The sequence below is a fragment of the Apodemus sylvaticus genome, chromosome 19, assembly GCF_947179515.1.
Source record: "Apodemus sylvaticus chromosome 19, mApoSyl1.1, whole genome shotgun sequence".
NCBI lineage: Eukaryota > Metazoa > Chordata > Mammalia > Rodentia > Muridae > Apodemus > Apodemus sylvaticus.
Window position 1 is genome coordinate 33,649,473 of NC_067490.1, and position 22,829 is coordinate 33,672,301.

General features: G+C 40.7%; 1 protein-coding gene across 1 annotated transcript in view; it reads left to right on the forward strand.

Annotated features, from left to right (window-relative positions):
• The window catches only part of Man1a1 (mannosidase alpha class 1A member 1), a 184,978-nt gene extending 174,940 nt beyond the window's left edge, over positions 1-10,038 (forward strand). The window contains exons 12-13 of the mRNA XM_052164469.1: positions 6,860-6,975; positions 7,344-10,038. Coding sequence (XP_052020429.1) covers positions 6,860-6,975; positions 7,344-7,470 — 243 coding nt within the window. The 3' untranslated portion in view covers positions 7,471-10,038. The remainder of the gene's footprint in view (positions 1-6,859; positions 6,976-7,343) is intronic.
• The last annotated feature ends 12,791 nt before the right edge of the window (positions 10,039-22,829 follow it).

Consider the following 22,829-nt stretch of genomic DNA (forward strand, 5'->3'; position numbering starts at 1 on the left):
ACCGACTTCTCCCAGCTGGCCGCCCGGAAGCCCCCACTAGCCTCTTGAGGGACCTGGAGATGTGGCGGCCACCCAGGCTGATCTGAAGCGGAGAGAGTTGACCTGAGGGCTTCTGCCTGAGGCCTTGCCCCAGATTGTGTCTGTGGGCCAGATGGAACCCGTGTTCACCCCCAGGGAGCTCCGAAGGTGTATGTTGCTGTGACCTCCCCTGTGTTCCGCTCACTCCGCTGGGCAACCGATTTCCCCAACCGGGCTGGCGCACACTAGGTTAGCCTTGTCGCCCGGGCCCTGAGTCCAGGCAAACGCCTGGGAGGCCAAGGTCCGAGCAAAGTTCCCCTAGGGCTATGACTGTTATTTGGGTCCGCCAGGTGACCCGGATGGCGGGCGTGCGCGTCCGCGCTCCCCGAAAGCACCGGGAGAGTCTGTTGTGCTAATAACCTCCTGGGCGGGTTGACACACAGATGGCCCACCAAGCCGCCCAGTTCTTGGGGTCAGTCCTGTGCCTTTTGGGGCCTAGACCCCCGTTTTGTTAGCCTCAGGCTACGCTTGTTAGCAGTCTCTGCCCTCCCGAGCACTCTGGCTCCTGTAGGCAAAATGGCGGCGCGTGCGCCGGCCGGGGCAAAAAAAACTCCTGGCTGGGTTGGCGCCCCGATGGCCACTCGAACAGCCCAGGGCCTGGGTGCAGGCCAACGCCCGTCTGGCTCAGACCCCTGCGGTGTTGGGCCTAGGATTGTGTTTGTGTACCTCAGTCTGACCGATCTGTGGAGCCCGGGATCAAGATGGAGGTGAGTCTCTCCTGACTGGCGGGAAGCCGAGTTCTGAAGTGGCTTCCGTGCAGCGAAAGGCTCTGCAGAACCGCAGCTGCTTGCCGCCCAGCTGGTCAGCGAAGGTCAGTGGTCGTGGGCGCAGGGCCTAACTGGACCCTGTGTCGCCTTGGTTCCACCGCTGATGGCCCTTCAGCTGGAGCAGCCACTGCTACTGCCGCCGCCGCCGCCGCCGCCGCCCTCAAGAGCCTCTTTCTTTCTTTCTTTCTTTCTTTCTTTCTTTCTTTCTTTCTTTCTTTCTTTCTTTCTTTCTTTCTCTTCCTTCCTTCCTTTTTTTCTTTCTGTGCTGACCATTTTTTCTCAATTTACAAATAAAAATTGCCTTAATCCTCTCAACTGATACTTGGCTACTTATCAAAAAGTCCTTTCTATCAAAAAAAAAAAAAAAAAAAGGAAAGAAAAAAGTAGTCAGATGGAGATGTTGCCTTTGGAGCTCCCCCCCCTCTCTCTCTCTCTTTATATATATATATATATATATATATATATATATATATAGTCTTATTGTGTAAGATTTAGAATTTAATTGAAGCATCATTTTAAGTTCATCGTTTCAGTTTTGAAAGATTTTATTTTTTCCTCTTAAGTACTAACTCATGGGGAATTCTTGTTTTCTTTGTCCATGTAGCTCAGATTTTTTTAACCTGGTAATTAAGTGCTTCTCGTGGACGGCTGCTCCCTTTGCCTATGTCCCTCACATGAAGAGTCAATGGCCTCATTGTCACTATGTGTTGGTTGTGGCTGAGCATGGGGTGCGGTGTCCTGCTCGCTCGTGAGCCTTCATGGCTGCTACATGCTTTCTCTTTCCTCTTTTTTGAGCTTGATTTTCAAAGTGTAATGTTTTTCAAACCCCTCTTCTAGCTTATGAAAGTTTTTTCTCAACTAGCATGAAAGGGCCTGTAACTTCCAGGAAAATGAAATATGATTATAAATGTAAGGAAAGAGACTAGCCGGAGAATGGCATAGTTGGTTAAAGTACACGCTTTGTACGCATGAGGACCTGAGTTCAATCCCCAGCACCCCCACAAAAAGCCAGGCTCGGCAGCATGCACCTCTAATCCCAGCATTGGGGAGGTATGGACAAGAGGGTCCCTGGGAAGGGCCAGCCAATGCTAATAGTCTGTAGTGGATAACCCTGGGCTTGTATTTTGATGCTGATTCCACTCCTCAGAGGGGCCTCATATGAGGAGTTGCCTTGTGAACCGTCTCCCCCACCTTAACTTTTCAAATAAAAGCTTGAGCCAATGATTGGGCAGGAGGAAGGGGGAAGAGCTCAGAGTTTATGGGAGGAGCTACAGAGGATCAACAGGATGGGAAGGAGCTACTTGGAAGGAGAGGCTGCAGGGAGAAACCGCAAGTTATATGGGATAATATAGATGGAAATAGAGTAGTGTAGTGGGAGATTTGCCCAAACTACGCCTATAGCTTGTTTTGTTACTAATTGAGTTGAGATTTCTTTTACCAGAGAATTGGGTGGGAAACAAAGAAGCAAAAAATAGTCTAGCCTAACTGCCGAGCTTCAGGTCAATGATAGTCCTTGTCTCAGAGGACATGATTGGCTTCATGAGATTTACATTTGTGGTTGCCTCCATACATACACATGTTTCTACCCGTACAGAAGTACACACATGCATAAGTATTTTAAAAAGATATAGAACTGTGATTTGTAAAAGAAAAAATGTAATTATAAGCAATAGAAAGTAGAATCAGAAATAGAGTAACTTTACCTTATTTTTCTTTTACATTTCACTCTTACTCTTAATGTATCATGATTTCAATATCTTTGCTCTTAAATTTATACAGTTTTATTAGTTAATTGTCTCACTGTTTGACAAAATAGCTACCAAAAGCAACCAATAACTAAAGAATTTTTGACTGTTCATAGTTTAAGGGAATATTCTTCATGGCAGGAAAAGCATAGCAGAGGGATCTTGAAGCAGTTGTTTCTGTCCACAGACAGGATTCAGAGAGAAGTAAATGTTTTCTCCGGTTTTATTCAGTCTTGGGGCCACATTCATGGTATGACACACATTGACAGTAAGGCTTCCCTCCTCAATTAAGTCCTCTGAAAACACTCTTCCATGTTCACAGTACCCATGGGCATGCTCAGAGGTACTGAATGGGTTGAGTAGACAGTGAAGCATCACAAGTACAACTTCTGACAACTCAACTTGAGACTCAGACATACTTTGATCTGTAACACTCTACCCCTGCCCCCTGAAAAGACCCAAGGTCATCTCACAATGCAAAATGCTTTGTTTGAAAGCAGAAGTACAAAATCATCTAAGACTTAAGGCTATCTTTCAAAATTCCATCTTATATACCATATTATATAGCCTCTCCGCCTTAGCTGTGGTGACCTCTGTGTATGTTGGTGGCTGAACATGGGGAAGCACTTTCCAAGACAGTTCTTTTCCAGCAGAGCAGCCCTTGAGCAGTGTTCTCCATTCAAGCTTTTGCCCTTGAAATTAATTCCAACAATTCCAACTTTGGATGCTGGGTTTTTGCCCACAGAGAACCTTTCCCATAGTTTCAGGGCAACATGTGATGTTTCTTAGGTATGCTGATCTCTTTAACATTTTTAAAGATCTTTCTGCCCTTTCCTTCTGTAAATCTGGATACTTGTACTAAGCAATAATCACACCTCAGCCTGTGTGCTATGCTATTGTGACATTTCCTCCACAACACAATTCAGTCCATTGTTCTTGAGCTCTAGGCTTACTCAAACTTTCAGGACACAAGAACAGGGCAGCCAGATTCTTTGCAGAATATAACGCAATACAGAATACTCACGGTCCTTTCCACAACATCATGGGTTGGGCCTCCTCTGTTCATATTTTTCTCACAAGGGCTCTTTAACCTTTACGTATGGCACTACAATGCTTATCTATCCAAGCTCTCCAAATTCTGCTATAGCCCTCCCACCAACAAGCCACATAATCAGGTTTACTACACATAACACTGTCCCCTACTTCTCAATACCATTTTTCTCTACTAGTTACAGAACTGGTTGCTCTGACCAAAAAAAAAAAAAAAAAATATCAGCAAGTACAGTGTGGAACAGGGGGATTTATTTGGGCTCTCAGTTTGAAGGAAGAGTCTGTCTTGTGGAGGAAGGCAAGGCAGCAGAAACATAAGGTAGCTGGTCACACTGCCTACAGAGTCAGAAATCAGAGAGCAAGCAATGTTGGTATACATCCTTTCTCCTGTTCTCCTTTTCCTTCAGTCTGGGATCCCACCCAGTGGATTGATCCCACCCATATTCATCAAGAATGTTTCTCCTCAGCCAAACTTCTCTGGAAACACTGTCAGAAGCATGTCCAGGGATGTGTTTGTTTCCTAATTGGTTCTAACCCTAGTCAAATTGACTGGGAAGATGAAACATGTAGGCTTTCTATGAATCAGGACAAGGTCTCAGATGACAATTTTTATTTTGCCATGTACTTAGTAGAATTCCTAGACTATGGTTATGAAAAACAACCTGGCTGGAATATGCTTATTAACTAGGCAAGTGGCCTGTAAAAATTTAAAATACATATCATATACAAAATAAAGACATATTAAAGAATTAATCTAAGATCTAAAATAAATAAAACTCCTAAAAGAAAACTTTAAGGAAAAAAATCTTTTTGACATTGGCCTGGCAGTGATTTTAATTGGATTTAACACTCCCAGAACAGCAACAAAAATAAAATAGAACACACAGGGCAACATCAGCCTTCAACAGTTCTACATAGCAGAGGAAACAATCAACTAAGCTAAAGTGACAGGGCATAGAAATTATTTTAAACCACTTGCCACCATGTAACTGCATGATGACTTTTCTCTCTGACCACATATATAATGATATTCCCATAATATGTCATTGCTTGGTAGTGTTATGGCTATCTTCTTGGTGTATGTACATTCAGTGACTGTATCTTATAAGGAACTAATATCCAAAATGGTGACTTCATACAACTCAGTGATGAAAGATAACCCATTCAGAAAATGAGCAAAGAATCTCAATTGGCCCCTTTTTGCAAGGAAGACCTACAAATAGCCAAAAACTATATGAAAAAGGCTCCAGTATCTCTCATCATAGAGAACACAAACCAAAACTATGGTGAGATTGCCTCAGATCTATGACAAGGACTGTTATAAGAAAAAAATCAAGAGCTTACTAGTGGTATCAAGGATGCGAAGACAAGGGAACCTTATACATTGTTGGTGACAATATAAGCTGGTATGACCATCATGAGAAATAGTATGGAGGTTCCTCTAAAATTAAAAATAGAGTGATCATAAGATGATGCAATCCAATTTCTTGGCAATTATCAGAGGACATGCCATAAAACCTAAGGGATATCTGCAATCTCACATTGTTTACGGTGTGACTCACAGTAACCAACATATAGACATATCCTATGATCCTCAGTAGATGAAGAACTAAAGATGTGGTGCACATATGCAGCGAAACTCATACATTATCTTAGACAGAACATACCATACACAGAAAGGCTCTGTGTGATAGCACTTCCATGTAGAATTTAGAATAGTTGAAGTTCTTAACAGGTCTAGAGAGCAGGGTGGCAGTTATCAGGACCTGATGAGGAAGAAAAGGGGACATGAACACTAGTCAAAGGGTTTGAACATGCTAAAAGATGAAAGCATGCCGGATGGTGGTGGTCCACGCCTTTTTTAATCCCAGCACTCAGGAGGCAGAGGCCGGTTCAAGGCCAGCCCGGCCTACAGAGTGAGTTGTAGGACAGCTAGGCCTACACAGAGAAACCCTGGAGAAGGAAGGAACAGAGTAGGGGAAGAGAAGAGGGAGGAAGCTTTTTGGAGGCTTACTATATTATATAATATATTATGGTGACTATATATAGTCATTATATAATATCATGGTGACTATAGTGAATTACAATATGTGACTATATCTCAAGGATTCTCACCACACACACACACACACACACACACACACACACACACACAAATACCAATTTGAGAAGCTGTGGATATATTGATTAGCTCGATTGTGGTAGTCATTTCACAATCTGTATACGAAGCAGCACACTAATACAACTCAAATATATGAGGGTTTTATTTGTCAACAGTACATCAGGCTGAAAAGTATGAATGCACACTTCTGGGGAAACAGTGTACAAATAGTAGTCAGTGCATTAACAGATAACCAAATGGAAAGCAGGACTTGGAAATTTTTACATATATTTTCATCCCCACACTCCCAACCCATCTCCTTTTCCAATATTCATTATGTTCATGCAGCTACAGACCATTTCTTTCTAAGCTCTGGAGCCATCAGTCAATTCATCCCATTCTCTACCATATTAAGGCAAAGAAAAAACTGGTTTTACAATGGATTCCAGACTCAGTTTTCTTCATTTCTAATCACTGGTGTCATTAATAGTTAACTATATTTTTTTAATAACATAAGATTTAACTGAAAAGCTATAAGATATAACTGGAAAGTATAGTTGGTATACTGTGATGAAAGTAGATATTTAAGGGGACAGAGCATACTTTCATGACCAATGGTGTGCAGTACCAGTTGACATGAAGGACACCTGTAGACAGGTCAGCATGCTTGCTCTGTCAAGGAAAATGTAGCCTCTTCCTCAACTACTCACATCTAACATGGTGCAAACAGCCACAGCCACTTTACAAGCAAAGGTAGTCTAGCTATAGTTTAAGAAAACTATTTGCAAAAAATAATCAGTGGTCTAGACATAGCCTGTGCTCTTTGAATTACAAGACTTTACTCTGGACCAACAATGTAAATGCTAGGAATGAATGCAGACTTTTCCAAAACCACATATGTAAGGGTTTCTCTTGAGGTAAAACATAAAGCCCCATAAGTCATGTGCCTTTTTCACTTTATTTGCCTTTCTACTTATAGTTTTTAAATTTTCTATTAAAAACTCCTTCAAGCTCTCATTCCCTTTGAAACCTTGTCTCGTCTGAATTTGACAGTCTAAGAAAAGATCACTGATAATCGCTTCACTGACTTGCCCGTCTGTCTCTTCTTGGCAATTCAGGCCCTAGAAAGTCACTGCAGAGTGAACGGAGGCTACTCAGGCTTGCGGGATGTTTACATCGCCCATGAGAGTTATGACGATGTCCAGCAAAGTTTCTTCCTGGCAGAGACACTGAAGTAAGTAAATAAAAGTATTCTCCAAGTGTGTGGCTGAGGCTCCCATGAAGATCTTCTCTACAGATGTCCTCTCAGGATTCATAGTATACCAAACATGACTAATGTGTGCAGGAGCCATTTCAATTTAGGTACATTACCAGAACAGTCTCTGCAGGCATTGTAGTCATTGCTGAGGCCAATGGCCTGGGTCTCCTCAGTGTGGTTCTCCTAGTCTAGCACCCAAAGCATGAACGGCAGCGCCATGTTAAGGTCTGTGGGCGTTAGAATCAGCTGCGGTCCATGGCCCTCTACAGGATGCTCAGAGACATGCATGTGTCTCTGTGGCATGTTTTCTTGTGCCTCATGCTCTCTTTTTCTCCTGTCTACAGGTATTTGTACTTGATATTTTCCGATGATGACCTTCTTCCGCTAGAACATTGGATCTTCAACACGGAGGCTCATCCTTTCCCTATACTCCGTGAACAGAAGAAGGAAGTTGATGTCAAAGAGAAATGAAAGACGTTCTCCATTTTACTCTGCTTCGTTCCCTCACTGCATACCTTAATCATTCCTTTTCTGGTAATCCGACATATGATGAACTCATATTGATTGACAAAAGTCTATGATTCGCCTAAGTTCTGAAATTGTTTTGCAGTCTTTTATGTTTAGTATCAGAAGCCTAAGCGGACCTCAGTTCCTCATTTCATCATTCAGCTAGTAGAACCACAGATTCTGCCTGTCTCTTTCTTTCTCTAAAGGAATCTATTGTTTCTGAAATTCATGAAGTCGTGACATCATTTTCATAATAGAACCATCTACCAGTGACCTCCTGATTACGATTTGATTTGACTGCAAAACTTCTTCCTCCTCTATGAGGAGATGCTGTCTGCTTCAAGCTGTAATGTTTTGCCATGTTGCAAAAAGCCATAATAATAAATTAAGTATTAAAAAAAAAAAGCTTTTTTTTTCCTTTTCAAGTTCATGTTAATCTGGTTTGTCTGTCCACCAGAGACAGGTCTTACAACTGTGACAGACTCTTAGCAGGTCTATCATTATTTGATAGAAAGTCCTCTAAAGTACTCCACTCTCATTGTGATTCAGATGAGAAAGTCGTCCCAGAAGAGCTGGCGGCACTGGCCTCATTTCTTCACGAGTGCAGTACCTTTTTATTGGGTGATTATGTTGATGTTTCCTCACTTTCATTTTGGTCTCTGCTTTTGCTCTAAATGCCCAGTGTCACCTCTGTATCACATACTGCTTAATTTCTCCCATCACTGGCGACACAGCAAGGGGAGCTTCTGAGTTATGCAGAATGCCAGGTTACCCAATTACAGTTTTGAAAGAGAAAAGATTTAACTTCTAACGTGCCAGGTTTTCCTTTTAAATAAATCCATTCCAAAATCTGGTCTCTAAAAAGAGCAAGAATTCCGTATGCCTAGCTCATGGGTGTACATTTCCTCCTTGGTTCTCTTTAAGCAAAGGATGCATTGTACTTGGTTCAGATCTGAAAAGGGCTCTTCCCAGGTGTACCTCATCATCGAACTTCAGTTTGTGAACGTGAGATTTACCCAGTGAAAAAAGCCTTTCTGATTGATGTATTCCTCTTCAGCTAAAGGAGGAAAAAATATCTAATTAGCTCTAAGGACACAGTGTATTACATGTGCTTACATTCAGCATAAAGATTTTAACTTACAAATGATTTATAGGGATGGACCCACTCCTTCATAATTTGATCTGCAGCAGATCAAAATGATTATATGATTCTTCTAAAAAAGAACTGCCTCAATTTCAACCTACTGTGGTCAATAACAACAAAAATAAATAATATAAATCCATGGATTAGGCTAAAGTATATTTATATATTCCTGTGCATTTACTTTTTTCAAAATTTCTAATTTTAACAATTTCATATTGTACAACCTAATTTTTGAGACATTTATTTTCTTAAATCTGATTAGACAACAGTTTTACCTATTTCAGCTTTGGGGATGGTTTCAAAAGATGTTATTTAGGATCACTTCCTTGAATGGTCCGGTTGTTTCCAGTATTGTACATCAGAACACATCAAAATAAAACAGTAAAATTAGTAAATGAAAAAGATCTCTCAATAAATCATTCTGGCTATGTTATCACAACTCTGTGTCCCAGAGAAACTTCTGCCTGTAATGTACTTAATCTCTGGAGGTTATGAACCCATGGCGTCATTTTAATGAAACTGAATAGAACAGTCGGCCTTACCTATTCATTACAACTTGATTTGACTGTAAAACCTTTCCCTCCATGAGGAAGAACAAGTGAATAACTAATCCTTCTGTCCCTAGAGCTCAGAGGTAAAATATTAAAATTTACTGCCAAAATGTGGTCATCTGTATTTTGATCATAATTTTCACTGTCCGTAGATTAGCTATTGAATTCAATTTCTTTGCATTTCAATTTGAAGGAGCATACACAGCTGGTGAGTATTTCTGCAGCAGGTGGGATTTGAAAGTCAGGTCCTGGGTACCTAATACACTGTAATGTAGCTTTTATGTTCCGGTATAAGCAAGGAAGGAGCTGAACCACGGATTGCTCTGCCACTGGCAGACATTGTTTTCAGTTTTAAAACTTGGACATGTGTTTAATGCCAGATCTCAGAACACCAAAACTTCAAACAAGATAAGAGATTAATTTTATAGAAATGTAACTGATTATGCTTTGTGTTAATTTTAAACAACCGAAGTCTCCAAATAGATACCAACTCATTCATTTTCAACAAAACTGTGCAGTTTGATTTACATGTGTCATCCACATCCTTAAAGATGAACAGTTAAAGTAGCACCCAATTTTGTGTTTACAAAACCTGTTTTGATATACTCTAATATACATATAAGTTGTATGCCAATTTATAGAACTCAGTGACTTCTCTATCATGTGTACCATCTATTTTTACATTGATTGTTTTTAGTTTGTTCATAAGTGCATTCTCCCATTTCCAACTTTATATAATAAATCTCTGATGTTATGGAAAACAATAGATTGACACATAATTTTTAAAAATTATATTTGTAAAATTTCTCTATTGTGAATAAAGTCTTTTAATATATCTCCTCCTGTGTCTTATCACTGTGACTCTAAAGACTCTGTGTATATATAGATAGATAGATGAGTGTAGATAGTTGCAAATGGAAATAACAAATTCTACTAACACTTACACATCTTGACAAGGAAACCTTTTCCATTAAAAACTTCTCATTGAAAGTAATTTTGCACACACAGCCTTTGGCTAATCGGGTTCCCTGTCCGGTAATCTCACCTCAGTTCAGCACCAGGGCACGCAAGGTAGAGAGGCACGAAACTAATATCGAAAGAGGCACAGAAAGTGTGATATGTGTTCTTACTTTGTGACCTAGTCAATGCCCCGCAGCATTCACCCTAAGACCATAACATGGCATTTAATTGCGTTCATTATAGGCTAAATTCATAATTAATCTTAAATTCAGGGGGCGGGATTGGAGACTCAGAAAGGCTGAATAGAAAAAAGGATTTAGCTGTTTATGGACAAGCATAGGTTTGGAGGGCTATGTTCTGCTTTTCTTGGATCGTGTGGCCACCCCTCCTGTTATACACCTCATTCCCCACCTTCATGTTTCTACTCAGTTCTCACCTTATCAAACTAGGTAGAATTCCCATCAGCCTTTTTCTCTTACTCTAGACTATTTTTGAAAAACCTACTACATGTTCATGTGACTGGGTCTCATGGTCCTCGCTTTCTACAGAAAAAAATTAACATAATTTTGGATAGCGACAACCACAATTTTATATCTAACATCGTCGAAAGGGAGCCTTTTGGTTCATTTATTTGTATCACACACGGAACAAGCTGTGTTTATTTCTATGGTGGCCGATTTATTAAAATATGCTGTAAACATGATTTTTATTTATGCTGATTGTCAACCATCCAGACAGAAATGGCATCTTGGCAATACATCTCTCTCCCTTCTGATAATGATATGGATGCAGTAGCTTGCAAGTTAATAACAGTAAATAAGATCAATCTTTTCAATTAGGCATGGAGTTTAGATGACTAAATGTCATTCTAGATTCTTGGATGCTACTTGAAATTAAGTGTCAGAGAGTGTCTTGGGGATTTATTGCTGTGAAGAGACAACATGACTAAGGTAACTCTTATAAAGGAAACCATTTCATTGGTCTGGTTTATAGTTTCAGAAGTTTAGTTCACTATCATTGTGACAGGAAGCTTGACAGAGTCCAGCCAGACTTGGTGCTGAAAGCGCCAAGAGTTCTACATCTTGATCTGAAGGCAGCCAGGAGGAGAGTCTGGATCACCCTGGCCAAACTTGAACATATATAAGAGACCTCATAGTCCCACCTCCACAGTGGCATGCTTCCTCTAACAAGGCTACACCTCCTCCAGTAAGGCCACACCTCCTAACAGTGCCACTTTCCATGAGCCAAATGTATTCAAACCACAACATATAGGAAACCTTATCGGAACTCTTTAACTGACTTAATGGTCTAAAGGTCAACATCCATTTTTCCCAAGCTTATTCTATCCACATGATCCAAGATGTAAGTTACAATTTTCAGGAAATACTTGCCATACATTCAATGTGTTTTTAAAGTATTAGAACAACATTATAATTTAGGCAGAGTTTCATCCAACTTTGTTATTTTTCAAGATGACTTGTGGAGAGTTTTTTCATCATCAGGAGCCATTGTCCACCCTAATATGTCCTACCAGATTCCAAGGACTGATAAAATTTTGTGCCAAAGAGAAAAGCAACAGATGAGCATCCAATCAACCTTACCAAAGTAAAGGTGTTTAATCAGAGTCCACATAAGACATGCCTATCAAGATGTGGGTTACAGTTCACCTATAGCTGAACCTCGTGGAAAAATCCAGTCTTCAATCACTTTTATCAAGATTATGATGTTCCAGAATATCCTGTGTTTTGCCTTTGCATACAAACACTGAGTACCCAAAGATGGTGTACTGGCTGGTTTTGTGTGTCGATTTGACACAGGCTAGAGTTATCAAAGAGAAAGGAGCTTCAGTTGGGGAAGTGCCTCTATGAGATCCAGCTGTGGGGCATTTTCTCAATTAGTGGTCAAGGGGGAAGGGCCCCTTGTGGGTGGTACCATCTCTGGGTTGGTATTCTTGGGTTCTATAAGAGAGCAGGCTGAGCAAGCCAAGGGAAGCAAGCCAGTAAGAAACATCCCTCCATGGCCTCTGCATCAGATCCTGCTTCCTGACCTACTTGGGTTCCGGTCCTGACCTCCTTTGGTGATAAACAGCAATTTGGAACTGTAAGCTGAATAAACCCTTTCCTCCCCAACTTGCTTCTTGGTCATGATGTTTGTGCAGGAATAGAAACTCTGACTAAGACAGACAGGAAGACAGAGTGGCAGAAAAGCTAAGGAATTTGTGGTTTATAAGCACGTAGTTCTGCTCCTTGGCACGTAAGTACAATCTGACCAGCCCCATCGCTTTGGAAACATTCAATTTTTTTTATGAAAGCATTTCTGAGCAATGGTTGATACATCTAAATATTTTCAACAGAATCACGCTGGATTTTTAAATATAATTCTTCTTAGATGAACCTGTATTAACTTCAGTAACCCCTGGTTTTATTAAGTGATCATTTTGTTAGCTCTCTTCTCCAATAGCTGCTTTTAAAGTCATTTCTTGAACTGTTTTTCCATCCTTGATTGTAACCTGACTCACTTTGACAGAGTTCATGGTTCTCCTGAGCTAGCTTTGCATAACGTCCTGTATGGAGTGTTTGTGGTTATGAACCCCAAAAAGCACCTTCATTTTCTGCCCCTCCACATTCTTTTCACACTCATTTCCAGACTGATCATCAAAAGCTTCCTTGACATGCCATTGTTTTGATCACTTTGAATCCCCTTAAAACACATCCTTACTTATTGAATGAATGAACTTAAATCTCTGTCACAGGTCCATTTAATTCCACAGCGAATGCAAATTACCATGGAACATTTGAAAACAATGACAGATGTATAACTTTTTAAAAAGCCCTTTCCACATACTGAGATATTTTGTCCTTAGGCTATGAGTACGTATTAATTCTCAGGTCTACAGAGAGGGACATAAAATGTACTGTATTGCAAATAGCATTGTCGAAAATGACTGGCACTTGGGAGTTTTGTTTCTAAACTTGTAGGAGAAGCAAATGCGCATGTATTCATAGAGTCTGAGGGATCTTTATTCTTGCTCTTGCAATCCATGGAAGTCTATGGAAAACAGGAACACATGACTTGGAATCACCATTTGGAGCCAGCTTCATGGGGAAGGCAGGTTCTAGTCCAATGATGGCACAGCTCTGGTTGGTCGTAGTTCAATGGAACATTTAGTAAGTGGCCAAAGGAGAGACAAGGTAATTCTTTCTTTCCTGTGCAAACTTCTTAACGTGCCTTTAAGTAGCACCTCAGCATCCTGTAACCTAAACCCTAAGAGCATTTCAGTTCTAGTCATTTTCCTTTTCCACCTTGCATTTGCCTACTTGATGACTTTGCCATTTAGTCTGTGCCAGGAGGTGCAATGTGTATGTGTGTGTGTGTGTCCTCTATATGTGTGTGTGTTCCCTCTAGTCTCTTTTCTGTGTGTAATATAGTATAAAAGGGAAAAAAGGTAGTTACACTGGAGCAGTGAGAAACAAATTTCACAAGTAATCAAAACAACCCAGTCCCACACCGAGACCCATTCTAAACTGACTATGTGACTTGGAATGAGCATTTTCAAGGGTTCCAGTCTCAGTTTTTGTCTGGAAAATCAAGCTGTGGTGAGCCAGGTGCAGTTGCTAGACTGGATACTCACAAGAAACAGCACATGTGCAGCACGTTTACTTGGATGCCAGAGGCTGCTATGCCCAGAATACAAGCTATCATATATTAGGACTTGAAGAAAAGACAACATCTTCAACAAAAGTGGTGCCAGTCAAAGTGGATAGCTACTTATACCTGAATGAATCCAGATTCTTATGTCTCCCTCTGTACAAAGCTCAACTCCATTGGATCAAAGACCTCAACATAAGTCAAACAATTACACATCTTGACAAGATATGTTGTTGTTGTTACACTACTGACATCCTGAATTACATACCCAATACCCTGTAGCAGGAATTAATTAAAAAATTATTGCCCCACCAAGCCTCTGTAAATGGTGGGAGTCCCACTCTTCTGCCCAGCACCCACTCCTTCCAAGTATCCAGTAAAGCATGACTCTTAACTTGAATAGTTAACCAAATATATTTATGCTAAAAAAACTCCCAATTTCACAATGCCAATTTACAATTATAAAGTATTGTAATTGGCCAGTATTTCTAACCTCTCCAAAACACCAGAAATACGTCTGAAGCCATCTTCATATCCATGTCTCCTCCTCTGCTCCGCTCACCCAGACTCTCTCTCTGCCCCTCACTTCTCTTAGCTCCTCCTCCTCTCTCCCCTCCAATCACTGGCCTCTCACTGCCTCTCTCCACCCCTCCTTCTCTTAGCTCCTCCTCCTCTCTCCCCTCCAATCACTGGCCTCTCACTCCCTCTCTCCGCCCCTCCTTCTCTTAGCTCCTCCTCCTCTCTCCCCTCCAATCACTGGCCTCTCACTGCCTCTCTCTCTCTCTCTCTCTCTCTCTCTCTCTCTCTCTCTCTCTGCCCCTCCTTCTCTTAGCTCCTCCTCCTCTCTCCCCTCCAATCACTGGCCTCTTGCTGCCTCAATGTGAATGGATAGGAAATATCTTGCAACAATACCCTGACTCTGATAGAAGTAAAAGTATGGCATGCACTCGAACACTTTTACACAGGACAGGACCTTCTCAACAGGAATTGCTATCATTGACATTAAGAACAGCAACTGAAAATGGGACATCATGAAAGTAAAAGCCTTCTTTACAGAGAAGGATACCCCCCCCCCATTTGATTGAAGAGGCACCCTAAAGAATTGGGAAAAACTTTAGCAGTTACCTATCTGACAAAGAGTTAGTATCTAGAATATAGAAATAACTTAAAAAATTCTAAATGCCAAGAAATAAAATACTTCAGTTAAAAGTTGGAGCATGGAACTAAACAGTTCTCAAAAAAAATGAAATATAAATGACTAGGAAAAACTGTTTAAAATGTCCAACATCTTTAGTCACCAGGGAAATGGAAATTAAAACTACTTTGAGATTTCATCTTGCCCCAATCAGAAGAGCTAAGAGCAATAAATAAAACAAATGACAACAAAAGCTGGGGTGGATATGGACGAAGGGGAGCATTACTCACTGTGGTTAGGGGCACAAAACCTTCTAACAGTGTAGAAGTTCTTCAAGTTTGGAATAGATCTCCCACATGATCCAGTTCTAGGCATATACCCAAAGGACTCTCTATCGTAACACCTGCTCACCCACGCTCATGGCTGTTTTATTGACAATAGCTAGCAAACTCCCAGTCTCTTATCTAAACATTAGATCTCCATCAACAGATGCATAGATAATGAAAATGTGTTACACATTGGAATATTACTCATGTGTTAAGAAAACTGAAATCATAAAATCCATAGGCAAATGGATGGTATGAGAGACAGTCATTCTGAAGGAAGTAATCAATACCCAGAAAGATAAATGCCATGTGTTCTATGTCATTTGCAGATGCTACATTTGAATTTTTAGATGTGTGTTTGTGTGTGTGTTTGTGTGTGTGTGTGTGTGTGTGTGTGTGTTTGATTTGGGGTATTTATAGAAGTCATGAAACTAGTAATGAATGAAGCCTCTAACTGGTTACCCAATAGAAAATGGTCAAAACTGAAATCATATGCACAAAAACAGACTCAGCAGGTTATATTTATGTATTTATGCACACTTATACATAAATGTAACAATAATAATCAAAGAAAAGGACTGCCTGCTTGATGGTGGGGACACATGGAATGATCGGGAGAGAGGGGAATTGGAAAGGACTGGAGGGAAGAAAGGAAAGGGAGGCAGCTATGTAATCATACTTTAATTAAAAATGTATATCAAAAAGAACCTAGCCATTATGGTGGCGGATATGATTTCAAGGCAAGTGCCCTTTCATGAAGGGAAAGAAGGAATATATGACTGATGTGAGGGAGGACTGGGAGGGAGGAGAGAGGGGAAACTACAGTTAGGGTGTAATATATGAGAGAGAAATAAAAGATTTCAAGTCAAGCAGCATAGGACACAGATGCTGTGATGGAGAGAATAATGGAGCAGGAAGACTTAAATGGAGGGCAGAATTTGAGGCAGACTAGAGGATGGAGTGTGAGGATAACTAGCATGGGAGACCTTTAGAGATGATTATCAAAACCTACTACTGAAGAAGTTTCCCGAAATATACACATGAATAATAAGAGGTTAAATGAAGTTACCATTTAAGACAGGTAATGTCTTCCCTAGACACAGGTGTCCGTCAGATGTGGGCGGCTACCTCTTTCCAAATTGTTGGTCAACATTCCCACAGACAGCCCCAGTGTTACAGGCTGTTGCCAATGCTCTGGCTACCATCCAACACTTGAATAAGACCCTGTTGCTGATGACACCACATTCTTGAGTCACAGGACTTGGAGAAAGCAAACTTGTTACGGCTCAGAAACTTCATCCCTACTGGGTGCCCTTCATAGTGGCAAACAGTTCAATGCACTAGATTCTGTGCACCCCAAGGCAGTCCAAATTGAGGGGGAGGCTGTAAAAAAGAGCTCAGGATGCTTGTCTAGGTCTTCATTCCATATTCCACACCCCACGGGAAATTTGAAAGATCACTGGTGGAGAACAAACTGCAATCTATTGAGTCCCAGGGAGAGGTAGAGGACCCAGGAGGGAGTCCACAGCAAGCAGTCAGTCGCAGCGCTTTGGGGGAACCTGAGTGGAGAGGGAATGGGGAAAGAATCTCAGGTATTGTGCCTCCTTTATTAGTTTAACCTATTCTCAGTTGCATGGTCCAGCTCGATCTGTATTTAGGACTTGATGCTTACCACCTGTCCTTCCCAGCAGGCACTATTGAGTCATTTATTTCTGACTCAATAATGCCCACTTGTCCTTCACATAAGAGGCCCCATGGTGACTTAAAGAGTGAGAAAATTGTTTAAAAAATAAAAAGAAACTCCCAATCTTTTGTCCAAAACACAAACATATTCTTCACCTCAACTGTCCCTACAATAGGATACAGCTCTAGCAAGGGTCTACTAATGCACTATTTCAGGCTACAACATTGAATAAACATATGTTTACCATAAGATACCTAATTATAATCTGCCATTGGAGCAAACGTCCATTAACTTAACCAAAAATAGGACAGTTTTCCCACCTTTTTGTGTGTTCCAAGCACGGCAGGTGTCATGGGGAAGACCTCCAGGATTCCAAGCCGTATTACCCTGTGTAATTGACCATGGACTCCACATGGTTACAAACACTCGTCAGACACCCTCTACTCCACAGGAGTCTAACTTGCTTATTGAATGCTTGGCCATTATGATAATGGCCTACCTCCACTAGCTGTGCCTGGTGGCGGACTTGAAGTACAACGTCAGTAAGGCAAATAACAAACATCTTCTATAAAGTGACTGCAACCTTTCTGTAATCCTCCCTGGTAATGGGACAAAGAATTTCAGCAATGAAGAAAAGTCATTAATAATGATGTTGTTACATTTTTTTTCCCAACAAGCTCAGCTTCCTTTTCCCAAGCTAGCCTTTCTTCAGTCATTCTAACTGGTGACACAAATGAATTATCACAATTTCCCCCTAAGCCACCTTATCTTCTTGTCACCAACCTCTTGAGCAGGTGCTAATATAAATGGCTACAGAACAAAGAGGGAGGAAAAAAAAAAACAAAGGATTTTGGAGGTATTAATCAGTCCCTACAAAAATCTGAAAGTGACTTTTGTCACTATTATAAATCAATATACAGAATTTCTTTAAACACCAGATAAAAACGGTATAGCATGTCAAAATCATGATTAAAAGGTAGATAGATGTAATGAATTTTAACAAGGTCATCAATTTCTTTGGCTGCTTTAAGAAAGTGGTATAGATCACTTTCTTCTCTCTGGTCTCCTTCACACAGTGATGCTCACATTAAGAGATGTTTCAAACGTCCCACATTGTATATTTAGGCTTTTAACCTCTCCCAGAGATCAGATAAAAACCACAAAACCAAAAAGCATTTTTGGCTCACGTACTCAGCTCTTTCTTGAAAGAGGAGCTTCAGCGTGCTCGGACAGGAGCGGCGATGTCTTCACAGGTTTTATGTATTGATTAACTGTAGAAGACATGCTGTTTGAAACGAAACTTGGACACCTGCTAAAGTAAATGTTTTGTTCTACTTTGAAGTAAAGGGAATGTAGGGAATGGGAAGCACACCCACCCCTCCCCCACCCTAGAAATATAACTAGGTTAAGTTTTCACCCACGATGTGGAAGCAGGGCGTGGGTGGGAGACATGACAACACGACTTAGCAATATGTTTTTTTTTTTCCTCCTGTGATAAAAAACCAAAACCAGGTGCCAATTCCCACTGCCCTCAGCAAAAGTCACTATAGATGGCTCCCTAGTGACCTTTTTTTGTAAAATACTCATGGGCCCTGTAGCTAAAGAGAAGACATAAAAAATACTTTTTCTCTGTGATGACAAATGCTTCAAGATTCCTAGATCAAAACTGGATTCTCAGAGAAAGGAATAGTAGAAAGTGGGAATTCCTCAGATGTTATTTCTGTTTATTACCTTTATAACTCTTACAAGACAGCCCAAGATTTCTTCAGTCTCAAAACCCAACAAAACAAAACAAAAAACAAATAAAAGTGAAAACAACACCTAACGCAGAGAATTATCCACAAATTGTAGAGGAGCAGGACTGAGAGGTTACATCACATGATAAAATGGGAAGAGAATTCAAAAGTCACCCCACTGAGCAGAAGCTGAAAAACACGGCCAGAAGTTGTCTTGCCACACATCAGAATTAAGAGTCAAAATGTGCATTAGACTTCTAGTGAACTTCATACAGAAAAGAAATGACCCAACAAGGCTTTATCCACAAAGAAAATTCAGTAAATAGAGGGAAAAGGCATCGTGGCTTCTCCCTGTCCTCTGCCCTGGCATCTACTAGTACCTTCCATTGGTCACACCGGGAGTCTGGGAAATGTAGTTCCTGTCTTGTGTAGCCACTCTAATGACTGCTAGCAAGTAGAAATAAGAGGAAACAGGTAAATGCCTGGCAAACTGTACAAAGCTAACCATGGTTTGCCATTTAGGCCCTCCACTTAGCTTGAGTGGCCTTGAGCAAGATAAACAAGCCTCAAGTCCCCAGCTGCTGGAAACTGATAGATTGACCGATTTTATTGCTGTGATCTACGAGTCCTTTCTGCGCTATTAAAAAAAAACACTTGGAAGTACTGTTGAGCCAGTATCTTTCTCGCCACTCAGCTTAACAGTTAGAAGGTACACTCATGCATCCAGAAAAGATATATTTTTTTAAAAAAGAGTATATTTAACAACTTCTTTCAAGGAATAAGCTTCAAAGAAGGAAATTTATGAGCCCATAAAGCACTTGTTCTGAAGTGAGAAGGACAGATGGAAGTAATACAAAGCCCGAAGACAGCCTGGCCATCAAAATGACTCTCTTCAATGCCCATGATAAAACATTGACCACTCCGTTTCGAATCACAACTGATCCTAACTCCCAATTGTCTCAAGAGGAATAGGAGTACTTATCTAAGTCTTCCTCTGCCAGACCAGAGAGCCGAATTTTATATTCGACTTAGTTGAGCATGAAAATGATAAAGACGAAATGATGGTTCCAGGAAGAGAGTTTATATTGCTTAAGGACACTGGACTTATTAGTTAGATACTATTCAGCAATGTGCATTCCTGCATTTTGGTTTTATTTAATGACTTTTCTAAAAGACATTTAGAATATTGGTTCCTTGTTCCTAAATGGGCTAAAATGACAAGGCATAATCTTTCACGGCCAGTCCAGTCGTTACCTTAGAAGCTTTCTCTGCTCTCCTCCTTTCTGTTCTGTTAGCATCTAAGGTGAGTATTTACAAGTGTGGTTAGTACATGATATAGCAATTACTCATTCCTGGTCTTTCTGCCTCCTACTGAAGAGAGAATGACAACCAAAGAAAGTCCTCAAAAGCAATTTAACTTTCCAAATTGGAAAGCTATATGTCAGTCAGCACTTCCAATCGATGCAAAGTGAATAGCCCTAGTCGATATTGATAAACTTAAAAATGTGAACGCACAATGGGTCCATTTAATGATACTTTTAGAGGACAGAATTTAAGTACTTTTGTCCTTTTTCAAAAAAAAAAAAGAGAATTGGGGCATTTTCTAATTTTTTTTCCTACTTTGTTTTTTAGATACAGATAAATAACAACTGAAATAACCAAGTTAGGACAACAGTTGAAACAGCTGTTCAGGAAAGAAATTAGAACAGCTTTAAAATACAAAAGTGAGTAGCTGGAAAATAATATGTAAGTTATGCATTCCTTTTATAGAAAAATAATTATAGCTATTTGTCTTCAACTTTACTTAGATCAAAACACACAATAAGCATCTAATAAACCAGTAAGAACATAATTTTTCGACTTTTCTTCTCGTTCTGTATCAACAGATAGCTCCCAGTACTTTAAGCATTCTGTGGATGTGTCTCTATTGCCTATCCAGCGGTCTTAGTCAATAACGTAATGTTCTAGATCAGCAGTTCTCAACTTTCCTACTGCCGCAATCCTTTAACACATCATGTTGTAATGACCCCAACCATAAAACTATTTTGTTGCTACTTCATAAGTGTATTTTTGTTACTATTGTGAATCATAATGTAAATATCTGATATGCAGTAAATTCTTAGATCACCGTATAAATGGTTGTGAGCCACCGTATGGTTGCTGAGAATTGAACTCAAGAACTCTGGAAGAGCAGTCCTCCAGCCCATACATGCCGTTTTTCAATGAGGGAGATTTATGTTGTCCCTTGGCTACTGGTCTCCAAGACTCCTATCTATTTCTTCCATTTTTCCTTCCTCAGTTATCACTTCATAATTATTTTCTGACCAACTCTAAGAACTTCACTTGGACAACTCTCTTGAGAGCTCTTCATATTTGAGTCGTGTATCATTGCAAAAGGCTCTTGAGTAGTTACGTGTTTCCAAAGCATTGCAACAGAAATCCTTTATAGCTAGTCCTCCCAAAGTGTTCACTGGTTATTTCCAGTATATGCTGCAGGAGATGTGAAACTTAATTTAGTATATAATGAACATTAATGGTCTGTAATCAGCTTATAATAAGAAATCAGCAAAACAAACAAGTACTTGGCTTGCTTAACATGTAATTAATAAAATTATTAATTCTGGACTGAGTGTAATTAATTCTGACAGGACCTTGGTTGCATTAATAGAAACAAGCTGTTTAGAGTTCTGGGGAGCAATGTCTTCTCTCTGATGATGCAAAGGGCCTCATACCAAGTATAATACATATATACCAACAGTGTCTTTGCTGCAAAAGTAGATAATGAAATGCTTTTTAAAATGTGTTGTTTGACTGGAACAAAAATAACATGGTATTTGTGGATTATATTCATATCTCTATAAAATGAGTTATCTGCTGCAATACCTCGCAGAAGCTTCAGTGTTGAATTTTTTTGAGGTTTATTTTTTATTATTTTTTAATGCATGTGTATTTCTCTCTCTCCCCCTCTCCCTCTCACTCTTCCTTTCCTTCTCTCTCTTCCTTTCCCTATCCCTCTCCCTCCCTCCGTGTGTGTGTGTGTGTGTGTGTGTGTTTGTGTGTGTGTGTGTGTGTGTGTGTGTGTGTGTGTGTGTGTGTGTGTGTGTGTGGTGAGGCAGGAACCAGCTCAGGTCCTCCGTAGCAGTAGCAAGCGTGAACTACCCTACCTTCGTGGGCTGTGGGCACCACTGCTATGAACAAATATGTGATGGAGAGATGGGAAAGGCAGAAAACTGGAACAGGTTGTGCACAGTTGAGAGGAGAACAAGCTTTCCCACCTGTGCATAAGTTCCCCCAAAATAACAACTTTGAGCCTTATAAATTAATAATAAATGCCTCGGCTAATAGCTTTGGCTTATTCCCTGACTAGCCTATAACTTAGAAGTCATGCTATGTGACTGACTGCTTGGTCCTCGGGTTTATGGGACCATCCTCCTCCATGTTTAAGGCATATCTCTCATGCCTGATTATTTTCCCGGAATATCTCTGCCTCTCTCTCTCTCTCTCTCTCTCTCTCTCTCTCTCTCTCTCTCTCTCTCTCTCTCTCTCTCTCCCTCCCTCCCTCCCTCCCTCCCTCCCAAATGTCCCATCCTCTATACCTGCCTCAGCTTACTAGCTAAGGCATTTTATTCACAGTTGAATTTTTCTACACATTGCATAAAAGATTCCCTCTACACTGTAGACAAGAGTGAGGACAAGGCTCACAAGAGTGGTCTGTACTGTCATCTGAGGACATGGTGATGTCTGGACGCATGCTACTGCAGAAGACCATGTCTGGGACTGAGGTCCTACTAGAACAGTGTCTGTGTTGATGTCAGTGGCCCATTTTAGCCGCTGAAGGCCATGTGGATGTCTGCGATCAGTGCAGCCTCCTGAAGCTATGGTGATGTCTGAAGGCTGCACCACCACAGGGGGTCGTATTGCTCTGAGTGGTTTGCGCTGCCGCTTAAGGTCATGACGATGTCCAGGCCCCTGCTACCCTATAAATGGGACAGTGGTCCTACCACAGCTGTGGTCTATGTTGATGTCCATGGCCTGTGTTGCCATTAAAGGTCACATGGATATCTGCAGTCTGTGCTGCAGCCTGAAACCATGCTGATCCTGTGAGCCACACTGCCACTGGGGCCATTTTGATGTGAGTC